Raw genomic sequence first — 12,829 nt, forward strand, 5'->3', positions numbered from 1 at the left:
GACAATGATAGAAACTTCACATGGTCTCTCTGGTGAAGTTCTATTTTCTTGTATAAGAAGTGATGGCTATTCTTTTTGTTTATTAAAATACATTGAGTGGGAGTACTTTGGTTTTTATAGATATTATCCACTGAAGGAACTGATATAATCTTGGTTAGGATGATTTTTTCTTTCCTGCTAGGTTCCTCATCCTTCATATACAGTATTCCTAGAATCCTGGTTTTGCTTGGAGCCAGTCACTTGGTTTTGGGCCTTAGTTTCTTTCATAATTATAAATTTGAACTACACTATGTTCTGCCCCTTCCCAGCCTATTGTGATGTTTTGGTTTCTTTCAGTTAAATGCTTTAGTGTACAAAAAACCTAGTCAAAGTATATTTCCAGTTTATAATATAGCATCCTTAGAGACAAGAGGGACTTAGCTTTTTATAATAGTAACCAAATGCATAGTTTAAAAGTTTTTCCCGGCTAGTGTGGCACAGTTGTTTAAGCGTCATCCCATAGCACCTGGAGGTTACCGGTTCAATTCCTGTTTAGGGCACATGCTCGTGTTGCGGCCTTGTAACACTTTGGGCAGTGTGCAGGAGGCAGTTGATTGATGTTTCTCATCTGTTTCTATCCTTCACTCCCTTCTCTCTAAAATCTAAACATATATATGTATGTTTTTTTCTAAACTTAAAAGTGTGTTTTTTGTTTAAACAGGTAGCTGAAAATTTTGTTCCTCCTTTGTTGGATGCAGTTCTCATTGATTATCAGAGAAATGTCCCCGCTGCTAGAGAACCAGAAGTGCTTAGTACCATGGCTATTATCGTCAACAAGTTGGGAGGACATATAACAGCTGAAATACCTCAAATATTTGATGCTGTTTTTGAATGCACATTGAATATGATAAATAAGGTAATGTGATTTACATTTCAGTTATAAAATGAGAAATTCTCCAAGATATCCTAAACTCTTGAAAGCATAAATGATACCTTTGAGTGCAGCATAGGTTCTGGGGTTAAATTCTTGAACCTCTAGATCAGGGAAATGCTTATTTGGTTTTTGTTTTAATCTAATCTAATAAAAGAGAACATGCAAATTGACTGCAACTCTAATACACCTCCCCCCAGCCACGCCCACCAGCCAGTCAGAGTGACTATATGCAAATTAACCTAACCAAGATGGTGGCCGGCAGCCATGGAGCTGAAGCAAGCAGGAGGCTTGGTTGCCTGGCGATGGAGGAAGCCAAACTTCCTGCCTGCCCTGGCCAGGTGTGGCCTTTGCCCAAGGCAACAAAGTTTCAATTATAAAAGATAAATAAATCCCAAATACCTGCTTCCAGCCAGCCTCCACTGGGCGTTTCGGTGGCTAGGGGCCATGGCCAGCTGGCAAACAACCATCAGCCCCTCACCTAGGATGGCCAGGCACCCCAGCGGGACCCCACCAGTGCACCAGACCTCTATCCTATATAGTAAACTGGCAATATGCAAATTGACCCAAATAGCAGAACAACTGGGAATGACTGATCACTATGACACACACTGACCACCAGGGGTGGTCAGGCGCTCCCACAGGGGGAGCTCTGCTCAGCCACAAGCCAGGCTGAAGACTGCTAGTACAGCGGTGGTGGTAGAAGCCTCTCCAGCCTCCTCATCAGTGCTAAGGATATCCGACTGCAGCTTAGGCCTGCTCCCTGCTGGCAAGTGGACATCCCCCGAGGGCTCCCAGGGTGCCAGAGCGATGTCTGACTGCCAGCTTAGACCCGCTCCATGGCCCAAGCCAGCAGGTGGTCATCCCCCAAGGGGTCCCAGACTGCAAGAGGGCACTGGCTGGGCTGAAGAACGCCCCCTCCCCCCTAGTGCACAAATTTTTGTGCACCTGTCCTCTAGTATGTATATATTACCATACTTTGTTTATTCAAATTTTTGTGCACCAGGCCTCTAGTTTACTATAAAATAACAGCAAGGAGTACATTTGATAGATTGCATTCATTCAGATAGTAGCTTGAATTTATTGAAAACTGCATTTATAGACATTAAAAATTTTAATGTATTGATTTGTGAGTCTCCAAGTTACTAATGATTACATAGCACGTTACACATGATGTTCTTTTATGTGCATTTTGATGTGTTGCTTTACAGTGTGACCTAAGGTCTCCTTATTTTCATAATTCTTTTGTTAAACAAATGGTAATTTTATGATCCATGAGAGGTGAATTATATTGTCTTTGAATTGGCCTTTCAGGAGACCGTACAGCTTATGAATTCTGCTAACAAGTATATTAAATTCGGGCTTGCTTTTTTTTGTTGTTCTTACCATTTTTAGGACTTTGAAGAATATCCTGAGCACAGAACGAACTTTTTCTTACTACTTCAGGCTGTCAATTCTCATTGTTTCCCAGCATTTCTGGCTATTCCACCTGCACAGTTTAAACTTGTTTTAGATTCCATTATTTGGGCTTTCAAACATACTATGAGAAATGTTGCAGATACAGGTAAATGCATAAAAATTTACTTCTTTGCCTGCCAATTTACAAATTCTACAGACACTTAGAGATAGGTATATAGTTGTAGACAGGTAGGTACCACTTCACTTGTCAGCTTTTGTCTGTGTAAGGTGTAAAAGCAACTTAGTTGTCTGTTTTCTACATAGTACATAGGCAGAATTAGTTATGAGAGATGGTCATAAAATTAAAAGTAGGGAAACATCACTTACTGATACCTTTTTTTTTTTTAATTGACTTCAGGGAGGGAGGGAGGGAGAGAGAAACATCAATGATGAGTATAATTGGTCAGCTGCCTCCACATACTGAGGATCGAGCCTGCAACCTGAGTATGTGCCCTAACTGGGAATCCCACAGAGACCTCCTGATTCATAGGTCAATACTCAACTACTGAGCCATGCAGGCCATGCTCCGTATCTTTATTACTGCTTCCTTTTCTCCATATGCTTTTCCACTGTGGCACTAATAACTTACTGAGGATAAATCTAAAGAACATCTCTAGCAGGAGGATTTTTTATTTGTTGTGTATTTAAATAGTAATTGGTTTATGTAATAGGAACATCTATTTGTGCTGTTTTTGGTGTGGATGTGGAGAAAATTGATCCTTCAGACATAGTGGTAAGGTGGTAATGGTTATTATTTACAGTTTATCAGAAAGCAGACATTGATTCTAAGAGACCTCTATTACTGATTCAAGATAATTTAGGCAAGGAATTAGCTAAAAAGAGGGAGAATGGGCTTTGAATCAGAATAGTTTATTGGTAAAATACTATCATATGAGTGTTACCAGTCTGTAATTTGCTGTTCTATGTATTTTAGGCTTACAGATTCTTTTTACACTTTTGCAAAATGTTGCACAAGAAGAAGCTGCAGCTCAGAGTTTTTATCAAACTTATTTTTGTGATATTCTTCAACATATCTTTTCTGTTGTGACAGACACCTCACATACTGCTGGTAAGGATTTAAAGCTATAAAAATGTTAATTGTTCCAGTTGTTAAATCTTAGAGCTAATCATCTTTTCATCAACAGGTTTGACGATGCATGCGTCAATACTTGCATATATGTTCAATTTGGTTGAAGAAGGAAAAATAAGTACACCATTAAATCCTGGAAATCCAGTTAACAACCAAATGTTTATTCAGGAATATGTGGCTAATCTCCTTAAGTCTGCATTCCCTCATCTGCAAGAGTAAAAATATATATATATTATTATTTTTTTAATAAACAAATTTCTTATTTAAAAAAAACAATCATTTAATTACTATGTTTTGATTTGCAGTGCTCAAGTAAAGCTCTTTGTGACAGGGCTTTTCAGTTTAAATCAGGATATTCCTGCTTTCAAGGAACATCTTAGGGATTTCCTAGTTCAAATAAAGGTATGTAATTTATCTGCATTTGCAGAAATATAAGACTAACTTGATCATTAGTTAGGAGAAACAGCTGTTTTATATCTTTGCTTAATATATTTATATACACACACATATACATACTTTGGCCAGATTATTATGACCACCTGACATTTGTAGTCAAATTAGCTATAATTTCACACTGAGATTGCTAGAGGGCCAGACCATTATAAACGTCTGAATAGCACAACATAACTAAGTATCGTTGCTGATCAGGTTCATCCTATCATGTTGATGGCATGTCCCAATGGAGATGGCTTCTTCCAACAAGACAATGCGCTATACCACGGTGCTCATATTGTGCAGGAGTGGTTCCAAGAATATGAGGGAGACTTTACCTTGCTTAGGTGGCCCCCACAATCACCAGATTTCAATCCAATTGAGCATTTGTGGGATGAAGTTAAAAGAGCCATCAGGCAGCCGGTTCCACAACCACCAAATCTCACAGAACTGGACAGTGCTATTCATCAGGCATGGTGTCAGATTCCTTGCATCACCTTTCAACATCTTGTGGAGTCAATACCAAGAAGAATTGCCGCAGTATTGAAGGCAAAAGGTGGCCCAACGAAGTACTGATGGGGTGGTCATAATAATCTGGCGTGTGTGTATGTCATCATTCTATGACTCTTTTATAACCTTTTTCCCACTAGCACCTTTTTGGGGGGCTTTTTGTTTTTTAATATATTTTTATTGATTTTGGAGAGTGGGGGAGAGAGAAAGAGAAACATCAATGATGAGAATCATTGATCAGCTGCCTCCTGCAGGACCCCTACTTGGGATCAAGCCTGCAATTCAACCCAGGCATGTGCTGTGACTGGGAATTGAACCATGACCTCCTGGTTCATAGGTTGACGCTCAAATTCTGTGTACCACCTTCGGTGTTTAATTCATCTACATAATACTGAAATTTAAACACAACCAATGGATGGAAAAATTATATCCCTTGTGTAAACAGGGAATATGCTTATATCCACCTTTCCCCGAAAAAATCTATTTGTTTTTCATAGCACACTTATGTTGACCTTTCAACTATCTGCTTTTACAGGAGTTTGCAGGTGAAGATACATCTGACCTGTTTTTGGAAGAAAGAGAAACAGCCCTCCGACAGGCTCAGGAAGAGAAACATAAACTTCAAATGTCTGTCCCTGGCATCCTTAATCCACATGAAATTCCAGAAGAAATGTGTGATTAAAATGGGAAGTCATGCTAGGATTTGATTTTTTTTCTCTGCAACTTTTGTTAGCAGAAGAAAACAGCATCTGGATATTTGTCGACCAAAATGATGCCAATTTGTAAATTAAAATGTCACCTAGTGGCCCTTTTTCTTATGTGTTTTTTGTATAAGAAATTTTCTGTGAAATACCTTCCATTGTTTAAGCTTTTGTTTTGGTCATCTTTATTTAGTCTGCATGAAGTTGAAAATTAAGGCATTTTTTAAAATTCTACTTCATGCCCATCTTGTGGCTAGGATGGGGGAGGAGGCAAATCCAATTTGAACATATACTTGTAAATTCTAATGCAAAATTATACAATTTTTTTTCTGTAAACTACCAATTTTTAATTAGGGAGCATTTTCTTTCTAGCCTGTATTTCAGTCTAGAAGAAAAATAATGAGTAAAACAAATTGCATTGTTAAAAGGATTATAGTGCTGCATTGTCAGAAGTTAGCACCTCTTGGACTGAATCGTTTGTCTAGACTACATGTATTACAAGTCTGTATGGCAAGTTTGCAGCAAGATCATGTGCATATCATCCCATTGTAAAGCAACTTCAAAAATATGTGAACACAGTTAGTTATTTTTACACAGTTCTTTTTGTTTTTGTGTGTGTGTGCTGTCGCTTGTCGACAACAGCTTTTTGTTTTCCTCAATGAGGAGTGTTGCTCATTTGTGAGCCTTCATTAACTCGAAGTGAAATGGTTAAAAATATTTATCCTGGTAGAATAGGCTGCATCTTTTTAACAACTCATTAAAAAACAAACAACAAAACTGGCTTTTGAGATGACTTATACTAATTTACATTGTTTACCAAGCTGTAGTGCTTTAAGAACACTACTTTAAAAAGCAAAATAAACTTGGTTTACATTTATTTTCCCTTTAATGGCTCAAAATTATTCCTACATTAATGAAAGGGGTTATTTGTGTTTAGGTATTTCATTTTAAAATGATGTGTGCAACATGTTGACATGCAAATATTTCTGAAGTGCCTAGGAGTAAAAGCAGTTTATATATAAAGTTAATATGCTCAGATACCTTCTGTTCCCAAGAATCAAATATCTTATTTGATACATTTTACCTTTGTGATGAAAGGGAGTGAGTGTCTTGTGTCCTGGTTAGGAGGTCAGTGTAATGAAGAATGAGAACCCAGGTGTGCAAACTACTACAAATATTGTTGTTTTTTATATTTTTTAAAATTGATTTTTTTTTTTTGAGAGGGAGAGAGAGAGAGAGAGAGAAATATTGATGTGAGAGCATAATATCAGTCATCTGTTTTCTCAGGCCCCCTGTCAGGGATTAAGCCTGAAAACTGGGCACGTACCCTTACCAGGAATTGAACCGGCAACCTTCTGTGCACAGGATAACAGCCACACTTGGCCAGGGCCAGATATTCTTGATTTGTGTTCTTGTGAAATGTAACCCTTAGAAGTGAACGGAAGGGGAAAATGTATACAGGGCCTATAAAACGCAAAAAAGGGTAGAGAACGGAATACAAAAAGGAAACCAGCTGGGTTGAACTTGTTTCCAGAGGATAAACTAGTCTTCTATAAACTAGATTAAAGCTTAAGCACTTAAAGAACCTCATGTTACTTGGAGAATTAGCCATTTTGTATAATTGCCATCTTCCTAACAAGTTTGTGGCAACACTGCCATCATTTCAATAGAATATAATCCTGCTGATAGCAATTTGTTTCTAAAACAGCAAATGGTAAGGATTTAAATGTATTCAAAGAGTAATAGTGGAAGATTTTTAAACTTCAGCTTTGTTCAACTCTTTGGCTGTGTTAACTATTGGTGTATGACTAAAAATATGTTTTAAGGGGCCCTGGCCGGTGTTCCTTAGTGGAACAAAAAGTTTTGGGTTTGATTCCGGGTCAAAGGCACGTCCTTGGGTTGTAGGTTAGCTCCCACCCCTGGTGGAGTTCACGGGGGAGGCAAGCAGTCAATGTGTCCCTTTCACATTGGTGTTTCATGGGGAAATATAAATTTCCTCCGGAGCGGTTTAACAAAACTTTTTAAAAAATAGGTTTTAAGGTGTTTTTTGTTAAGTAATTTTGATTTTGTTTTTTTTTTTTTTTTTAAATATATTTTTAACCCAGGTACATGCCCTTAACCGGAATCGAACCTGGGACCTTTCAGTCCGCAGGCCGATGCTCTATCCACTGAGCCAAACCGGTTTCGGCTGATTTTGTTTTTAATACTCACCTGAGGATATTTTTCAATGATTTTTAGTGAGAGAGAGACATAGATTGGTTGCCTCCAACCAGGGCTCAGGCCAGGGAGGAACCTGCACCCAAGGTACGTGCCCTTAACCGTAATTGAGCCTGGGACCCTTCAGTCCGCAGGCCAGTAAGCCAAACTGTCTAGGGCAGTGATGGCGAACCTATGACACGCGTGTCAGAGGTGACACGTGAACTCATTTTTTTGGTTGATTTTTCTTTGTTAAATGGCATTTAAATATGTAAAATAAATATCAAAAATATAAGTCTTTGTTTTACTATGGTTTCAAATATCAAAAAATTGCTATATGTGACATGGCACCAGAGTTAAGTTAGGGTTTTTCAAAATGCTGACACGCCGAGCTGAACGGTTAGCCATCACTGGTCTAGGGCTTAAGTGGTTTTCTTGAATCAGGTAAGAGTTTAGGCCTTGACTGGTTGCCCTATTTCAATTAGTTATATAAAATACATATTGTTTATAATGTTTGTAACTTTCCAACAATGGTCATGTATAATGTTCTTATCTTCCTACAGCTCAGCTTCACAGGACTCTTGATATGTTCAGGATGTTGCAAGAAACCAAGCTTTGGCTTGGGAACCAGGATAGTCCAACTTTTAACGTTTGGCAACCGTGGATTCTACCACTGCCAAAAGCAAATTTATATCACAAATGAATTAAGGATAATTACAGCTATAAGCAAAAAGGGTATCACTTCTTTGAGGTTTAAAATATATTAACTTCACATATTCAAGGATAATTCATAGATTAAACTAGAAACATAAGATTTAAGTGTTTTTATATGAAGTGAATCTCATCAGAGGTCTCATGATTCTATTCCGCAGTTCAATCCCTGCCTGAAGCTTATTTTGTGGGAGTACTAATTGAGCAAATATATTTGACCAAAACTGAAAAAACCATTCGTGGTAACAACTTAAATCCTAGATGGGAAGTTTCTTGCTCAATTAAATGTTAATCATATTTGGGTCAGCCTCAAGATATTTGACAGCAAATGCCATTTTAGCTTTTTGGCATACTGCTATTTAACTCATAATGAGGTATTGTTTCAATTGTCAGAAGTTACAAATTATAATTGGAATTGTCTTACTAGTAAATATTAAGAGGGTGTGGATCCTAGTCTAGGAATTTGCTGGGTCTGACCTTACCTAAAGCTGTTGGCTATAATATTTGATAGTATTGCTACTTAAAATTGTCTTCCAAAGGATAGTTCAACATCAAAATAAGTTGTTAACTCTATGTAAAAAGACAGATGTAGTGGATATAAACTTGATATTAAGTAGGAAATCCTCGGAAGGATAACCATAATTCTGCTTTTTTCTATTTTTTTTTTTAAAGTGGCAACCAAATTTTTTTTTCAACCAAGGGCGCTCCTCATAAGCTCTGCAAAGAATTATCTACCAAATGCAATTTTGTAAGTGGAACAGATTAATTACATTTTAAAAAGAGGTAACCAGTTCGTACATTTCACACAAGTATCATGAATACATATTCAGTTAAAAGTATTCTCACATTAAAAAAATTTATTGAGCCTTGCCAGTTCATATAGAGTGTAGGCCTGACGACTGAAGGGTCCCAAGTTAATTCCAGTGATGGCACATGCCCAGGTTGCTGGCTCGATCCCGCTAGGAGGCATACAGAAGGCAGCCTATCAATGATTCTAATCATTGATGTTTTTATCTCCCTCTCTTTGAGATCAATGAAAGTTTTTTTTTTTTTAATTTTTTTGAATTTATTGTGAGGACATGAATAAAATATAAGCTTCAGGTGTGCAATTCTATAACATCACCTGTATGTTGTTTTGGGTGTTCACAGTCCCAAGTCAAGTCTATTAGCATTTATTTCCCCTTTACTCTCTTCTACATCCCTCAACCCTCCTTTTCCTCTGGTAATCATACTGTTGTCCATGTCTCAGCGCTTTGTTCTTTCTTAATCGCTTCAACTTTTTCACCTTTCCACGCAACCCTCTTAACAGCTGTCACTGTTCCCTCTGAGTCTGTTTATACTTGGTTAGTTTAGTTCATTAGATTCCACATATGAGTGATCTATGATCCTCTGACTGGCTTATTTCGCTTCACATAATATTCTTCATTCATGCTATCAGAAAAGGTAATAGTATTCCACTATGTAAATGCACCCACAACTTTTTAAATCCACTCATCTGATGGGCCTTTAGGCTGCTTCCAAGTCTTGGCTATTAACACTGCAATGAACATAGGCGTACATACATTCTTTTGAATAGTGCTTGGAGTATTTTACATATGTTTCCAGGGTGTAATTACTAGGTCATAAGGCAGTTCCATTTTTAATTTTTTGAGGTAACTCCATATCCATAATGGCTGCACCAATCTGCATTACCACCAACAGTGCACAAGAGTTACTTTTCTCCACATCTTTGCCAACAACATATGTTGAATGATTGATAATAGCTATTCTGGCAAATTTTCAGTCATTTCATTAGGGGGTTAATTTACATTTCTCTGATGACTAGTGACATTGAGTATTTTTTCATGTGTCTATTGGCTGTATGTCCTCTTTGGAGAAGTGTATTCAGATCTTTTGCCCATTTTATAAGATTGTTTTTGGTGTTGAGTTGCATAAGTTTCATAGGTTTTGGATAACCCCTTATCTGCTGTATCATTGGTGAATATGTTCCCCCATTCAGTTGGTTGTTTTCATTTAGTTCATGGTTTTATTTTTATTGATTTTAGAGAGGGAGAAAGATCAATGATGAGAATCATTGATCAGCTGCCTCCTGCACACCCCCTACTGGGGATCAAGCCCACAATCCCGGCATGTACCCTAACCAGGAATCAAACCCTGATCTGGTTCATAGGTCAATGCTCAACCACTGAGCAAAGCTGGCTGGGCTCTCCTTTGATTTTAATTAAAGCAGTAAGTAAACCAAGTATGAGTTTGTCTTCACAGGCTATTCTTACCCCCACTTGTGTCGAACCTACTTTGGTAGGACTACCTGGAATGCAGGCATTTCATGGCATGATAGCAACAGAGATAGGCAAGGATGGAGTTTGAAAGAAAAATACAGAATGTTGAGAAGAACTAATTAGTCTGACTTACTCATATGTATTGGATTTTCCTCCAGAAATGTTGCCAGAAGAATTCATTCTGTAACAATGTGAAGACAAGTCTTCAAGAAAGAGAGTTTCGCCCTAATCGGTTTGGCTCAGTGGATAGAGCGTCGGCCTGAGGACTGAAGGATCCCAGGTTCGATTCCTGTCAAGGGCATGTACCTTCGTTGTGGGCACATCCCCATTGGGTGGTGTGCAGGAGGCAGCTGATCGATGTTTCTCTCTATCCCTCTCCCTTCCTCTCTGTAAAAAAATAAAATACATTTTTTAAAAAAATATGGTCACATAAAGCAATGAACTGGTTTTGGTTCGGTGATTATGAAGTTCATGGATGGCCCTAACTGGTTTGGCTCAGTGAATAGAGCATCAGCCTGTGGACTGAAGGGTCCCTGGTTTGATTCCAGTCAAGGGCACAGGCAGGAGACAGCCCATCAATGATTCGCATTATTGATGCTTCTGTGTCTCTCCCTCTCTGAAATCAATGAAAATACTTTTATTTTTTAAAAGTTTATGGATAAAGGCCTGGATTATAAAGAAATATAAGCCATGGCCAGGTGGCTTGATTGCAGCATTGTCCCATACACCAAAAGTTTGCAGGTTTGATTCCCAGTCAGGGCACATGTCTAGGTTGCAGGTTCTGTTACTGGTTGGGGTGCATGCAGAAGGCAACTGATTGATATTTCTCTAATCAATGTTTCTCACATCAATGTTTATCTGAAAAGATCACTAAAATATATCCTCAGATAAGGATTAAAGAAAAGAATTATATAAAATTGTTTAATTACTATTTATAAGTAGTACTTTTAGCAGCTTACTCCCGTTACTAATTGCTGTGTCTTTTTGATAGTTAAGTAAAACTACTGATAACCTAACTTAGGGGAAAATTGCAGAGTTTGAGGGAAAGGGCCAAATCTGTTGGTTGGGAAGTTGAAACCTGTTACTTCCATTGTTGAAAAATATCTTGGAAAAATGTAGAATCTAAAATTCAAGTACTTTCCCTCATCCACTTCAAATTGACCTAATGCGAAACAATACCATTGCTCTCACTTCTCCTTTAAGATATCCAAAGAAATGATATCTTTTCCCCAATGTTTGCTGACTAAACTAGGCCTTTTCTTTCCTAACAAATGTTTACTCCAATTTCAAAATACCCTGAATATTTCTTCTTTTTTAAAAAAATAAATTTTATTGATTTTTTACAGAGAGGAAGGGAGAGGGATAGAGAGTTAGAAACATCGATGAGAGAGAAACATCGATCAGCTGCCTCCTGCACACCTACTGGGGATGTGCCCACAAGCAAGGTACATGCCCTTGACCGGAATCGAACCTGGGACCTTTCAGTCCACAGGCGATGCTCTATCCACTGAGCCAAACCAGTCGGGGCATATTCTTTTTTAAACTCTAGTATTACATATGTGCCCCCTTTTCTCCCTTGACCCTTTCTCGGCCCCCCAAACCTCCCACCCATCTGCCCCAGGCCTTCGCCACCCTATTGTCTGTGTCCTGGGTTATGCATATATGAATACAAGTGCTTTGGTTAGTTGATCTCTTCCTCCTACCCACCCACCCTTGCCTTCCGTCTGAGATTGGATAGTCTATTCCCATGATTGGCAAACTGCAGCTCACATGCTGCTCTTTGGCCCCTTGAGTGTGGCTCTTCCTAAGCCTTAGGAGTACCCTAATTAAGTTAATAACAATGCACCTACCTAAATAGTTTAAGTTTAAAAAATTTGGCTCTCAAAAGAAATTTCAATCATTGTACTGTTGATATTTGGCTCTATTACTAATGAGTTTGCCGACCACTGGTCTATTCCATGCTTCTATGTCTCTGAATCTATTGTTTTTAATCTTTATTGTTGAAAGTACTGCTTATGTCCCCTTTTATTCCCCACTGAGCCCTTCAAGCCCACTCCACCCCCTGCCCCAGGCTTTCACCACCCTATTATCTGTGTCCAATCTACACTAATAAAAGAGAAACATGGTAATTGGCGTATGACCGCTACCCTTCCCATTGGCTAATCAGCAGATATGCAAATTAACTGTCAGCCAAGATGGCGGCCGGCAGCCAGGCAGCTTGAAACTAACATGAGGCTTGCTTCCCTCAGTGACGGAGGAAACCAACGTTCCCTGCCTGCCTTGCAGACCTCTGAGCCTGCAGTTTGAAACATTTTAACAAATACAGAAGCTAAAAAAAAAACTAGAAACCTGCTTTCAGCGAGCCCAGGATCTCAGAGCTGGAGTTGATACAGTTTCGATATTAGAACCGAAACAAACCAGATACCTACTTTTAGCAGCCGAGGCCTGAGAGCTAGAGCCTCAGAGCTAAAGCTGGCCCAGAATTTAAAAAAAAGAAAAAAAGGAGTGGTTGGGAGCTTCCATCACTCTCCAGCCTGAAAAC

The 12,829-nt window shown here is 38.6% G+C and overlaps 1 protein-coding gene and 1 long non-coding RNA gene across 6 annotated transcripts in view; one reads left to right on the forward strand and one right to left on the reverse strand.

The window, feature by feature from the left end:
• XPO1 (exportin 1) overlaps nucleotides 1-5,987 on the forward strand; it is a 53,039-nt gene extending 47,052 nt beyond the window's left edge. For 4 of the 5 annotated variants that reach the window (XM_015557917.1, XM_006778560.2, XM_015557918.1 and 1 more), the window contains 6 exons: nucleotides 701-895; nucleotides 2,306-2,474; nucleotides 3,303-3,437; nucleotides 3,514-3,673; nucleotides 3,764-3,860; nucleotides 4,936-5,978. In XM_015557917.1, coding sequence (XP_015413403.1) covers nucleotides 701-895; nucleotides 2,306-2,474; nucleotides 3,303-3,437; nucleotides 3,514-3,673; nucleotides 3,764-3,860; nucleotides 4,936-5,082 — 903 coding nt within the window. In that variant the 3' untranslated portion in view covers nucleotides 5,083-5,978. Of the gene's footprint in view, nucleotides 1-700; nucleotides 896-2,305; nucleotides 2,475-3,302; nucleotides 3,438-3,513; nucleotides 3,674-3,763; nucleotides 3,861-4,935 lie in introns of all 5 variants that reach the window. The other variant, XM_015557920.1, reaches the window with a different exon arrangement.
• LOC107181618 overlaps nucleotides 2,374-12,829 on the reverse strand; it is a 19,909-nt gene continuing 9,453 nt past the window's right edge. The window contains exons 2-3 of the long non-coding RNA XR_001512283.1: nucleotides 9,216-9,219; nucleotides 2,374-2,496 (exon numbers count right to left, since the gene is read on the reverse strand). This is a non-coding gene — a long non-coding RNA (uncharacterized LOC107181618). The remainder of the gene's footprint in view (nucleotides 2,497-9,215; nucleotides 9,220-12,829) is intronic.

The sequence above is a fragment of the Myotis davidii genome, unplaced genomic scaffold, assembly GCF_000327345.1.
Source record: "Myotis davidii unplaced genomic scaffold, ASM32734v1 scaffold6, whole genome shotgun sequence".
Taxonomy (NCBI): Eukaryota; Metazoa; Chordata; class Mammalia; order Chiroptera; family Vespertilionidae; genus Myotis; species Myotis davidii.